General features: G+C 33.7%; 1 protein-coding gene across 1 annotated transcript in view; it reads right to left on the bottom strand.

The window, feature by feature from the left end:
• Positions 1–3,066, bottom strand: part of LOC107104175 (major histocompatibility complex class I-related gene protein-like) — a 51,700-nt gene that overhangs the window by 44,618 nt on the left and 4,016 nt on the right. Inside the window, exon 2 of the mRNA XM_015404117.1 lies at positions 2,044–2,304. Within this exon, the coding sequence (XP_015259603.1) occupies positions 2,044–2,304 (261 nt within the window). The remainder of the gene's footprint in view (positions 1–2,043; positions 2,305–3,066) is intronic.

Here is a 3,066-nt window from a genome sequence, read left to right as displayed (position 1 = left end):
TCTATGGATAAACTTTACATGCACAAGTGCACCCTCACAAACTACAGGTGCTTGGCTCCAACTACTTAGAGATTTGATTCACTTCCATACAGAAAGCCCATATTCTTATCTTCAGGCAACATAGAGTACATGTCAGATTAAATAATACTACTTCAGCGATAGTATCTAGGTGTTACTTTATTGTATGTCTCATACTATGTCTGTTTGTTGTGCTGTTCTTTTTACATCTCTTTGCACGTGATGAAGCAGACTGAAAATGTTTTATCGTTATTTCCCTTTTATCTCCTCATTCTTTCTTCTTTTCTCCTTTTTTCTGCTTTCCTCTTCTATTCTATTTACATTGCAGTGTCCATATAATCTGTAAAACTCCCTGCATAATTATAATAAAGCAATTTATATGCATGAATCAAGTGGAACACTATGGCGATAGCCGTACCGCTTCACTTGTGAAAGTAAAATCTGTCGGTCTCTTTTTGGCATCAAGACAATTATTCTTATTTCCACATCATCAGACAAGACACTGTTAAAAAAATAAATCCCTAATTGCTCATCCTAACTCTATCAACAGAATAATCTGGCTTTGAACAAAAAGCTAAATAAGTCTGTGGATATAAAAGTTAGCACACCCCTGACCAAATGTCTGTTTATAAGTTATAGAATATTCAAGATTAGTGATGCTCTGATTAGGGCTGAAAGACTCGGCCAAAAGAAAGAATTGCAATTTTATTTAACCAATATTAGGATTTTATTTTGATTTTCCTTTTCACTAGCCATAAGATTGTAGATGCTTTATTCCAGGGTTTCGTTTTTTTTGTCTTTGCCTTGAAACCCAGTCCATTGTTGCAGGACTTTACTGTTACCTTTCTTTGATAGTGTTTACTGCTACTTGCATGCATGCATCTGCAGTATTAGCTGCAACTTTCTCTTCTTTTCTCTTTGGAAGCAAACTGCATTACACATCTATTTAGGTGTATTCAACAATTAAAGGACTGCAGTTAGAAACGATGTGTCTTACTCTTGTTAAATGTAATGTGACCAACATTTAGAGCCTCTGTAATTTGAAAATTGCATTTTATCAAATTGTGATTATATTGCAAATGCAAATAATTGCCCAGCTCTAGTTCCAATCACACATTGATATAATAAATTGGTTCAATATCAGTTAATAAATGAGTATCAGTATAAATCAGGCTGCAGCTAAAGGCTCTGATAGAAACACTGTTTACAGTTTAATCCATTGGTTACTAATAAATGACTCAGCTGTTCTCATTCCTCCTGTTATTGTTCTCTGTTTAAATGAGAATCACTTGATCAAACTTTTTACATTATTTCACGCAAATGAATAATAAAAGTCTGTATGACTCATCCTGATATCATTTCAGGTTAATATTGATATATGGAAAATTAGATATCGGCACTGTATCAGAAATTAAAAATTTGTATCAGGATGAAACTAATCTTGGTAACAATTTGTACCTAATACCACCCTTTAGGCCCAAATAATTTAGAATTATTTCTTTGAGAATAAATAAAGTAAAAACATGAGAGGATTATTAAATATACTGGGACCATCTCAGTGATAAACACCAGGTTTAATATCACTGATAACTGCTGAGAAAATTATAGAAGTGTTAAACTCTGTTGTGAGTGACTATATAAGCCTCTGGGTAGGATTAAAACACCAAAGCTTATTCCTGGATTCCGTGTGCATTTCTGATCAAGACAACAGTGCGTCATACACATACAGGACCACATTTCTACCTCTCAAGCGACAAGAATTGCTATGGAGTCGCTAAGATCAGTTTTGATCTTGGTTACGGATAATTCATTAATTATATTAAATAACAAAACATTTGTTGGCCTCTTAATAATCTGAAGTTACATCTAGCAGAGTTAAGTTAGATCCAAAGCTCTGTAATATCTACGTATCAGTGTCTAATCTATGCTTTTTTGTGTGTGTGTGTCTGTGTGTGAGGGGGATACTGTGTATCCTGCTTCCTTTAATCAACAACAAAAACAATCAATGGTAAAATAAACACAAACCTCCAGTTTGGTTGAAGCGCTGCTTTACAATGTCAATGTTGGCTTTGTAGGCCTGCTGGGTACCCTGAATGATTGCAAGGTTCCTCTCCCAGAACTGCGGATCTACTGCATCATTCACCCAGTCCTGCTTCGGAACAACTTTCTGAGTGTTGCTGTCATAGTAATTAATCTGGGCATCATCAACCAAACCAACAGACACAAACTCTGGGAAGTTTTGGACTTGAGACGATGCTGTGTAGAAAAACTTCAGGGAGTGGGTCACTGGAAAAAAATAACAATGGGATTAAAAATGTATAAATGAAAGAATAATCAAACCTTTTATTTTCTTCACAAAAGTTAAATAAACTAGACCACCATTATTAAAACTAGCCTTGAAATAAGAACACAATTCAGAAAGTTTTCATCAGTTTAATCATTTTTGAGGAGTTTGTTCACTATAAATAAAAATTTTGTTAAACAGTCAACTTTATTTACTACTACTGTTTTAATTGAGGTCCTTTATATGTTGATAGGACAAACGCTTTATTCAGGACCTTAATGTCACGCACTGTTTTACTAATTGTTCTTTTTAATTATAGTTTAGATTTTACAAACCTGTGAAAAAATTAAAGGAACATTTCTAGTCAAAATTCTGTAAAAAAAAAAAAAAAAAAAAAAAACAATAATTCAATAATCAATCTCCCACTCATTCTGGATTTTATGAAGTACACCCTCAAAACAATGGCTTCAAATTAGGAGAAAGTATATTTTTAATTGTTAAATAAAATAAATGAATGATTGAACAGATAAATAAAACCTTTATTGACATCATAGACAATATGAAGAAGAATCTGTTTAATAAACGTCTCATGCCACTGTGTGATTAAAGGAATAGTACACCCAAAACATGATTAGCCTTCATTTTCTACTCACCCCCATGCTGAACAACACTCTGGAGTACTTTTTTGATATCTCAAATGCATCTGGAGATCTGGGAGGCTTCTTGCTGTCTGCTGACATTCAAATAATGGAGGTCTATGGCGC

The sequence above is a fragment of the Cyprinodon variegatus genome, unplaced genomic scaffold (assembly GCF_000732505.1).
Source record: "Cyprinodon variegatus isolate N-32 unplaced genomic scaffold, C_variegatus-1.0 Scaffold1639, whole genome shotgun sequence".
Classification (NCBI taxonomy): domain Eukaryota; kingdom Metazoa; phylum Chordata; class Actinopteri; order Cyprinodontiformes; family Cyprinodontidae; genus Cyprinodon; species Cyprinodon variegatus.
Note: the sequence above shows the minus strand (reverse complement) of the source record. Positions and strands in the feature narration are given on the sequence as shown.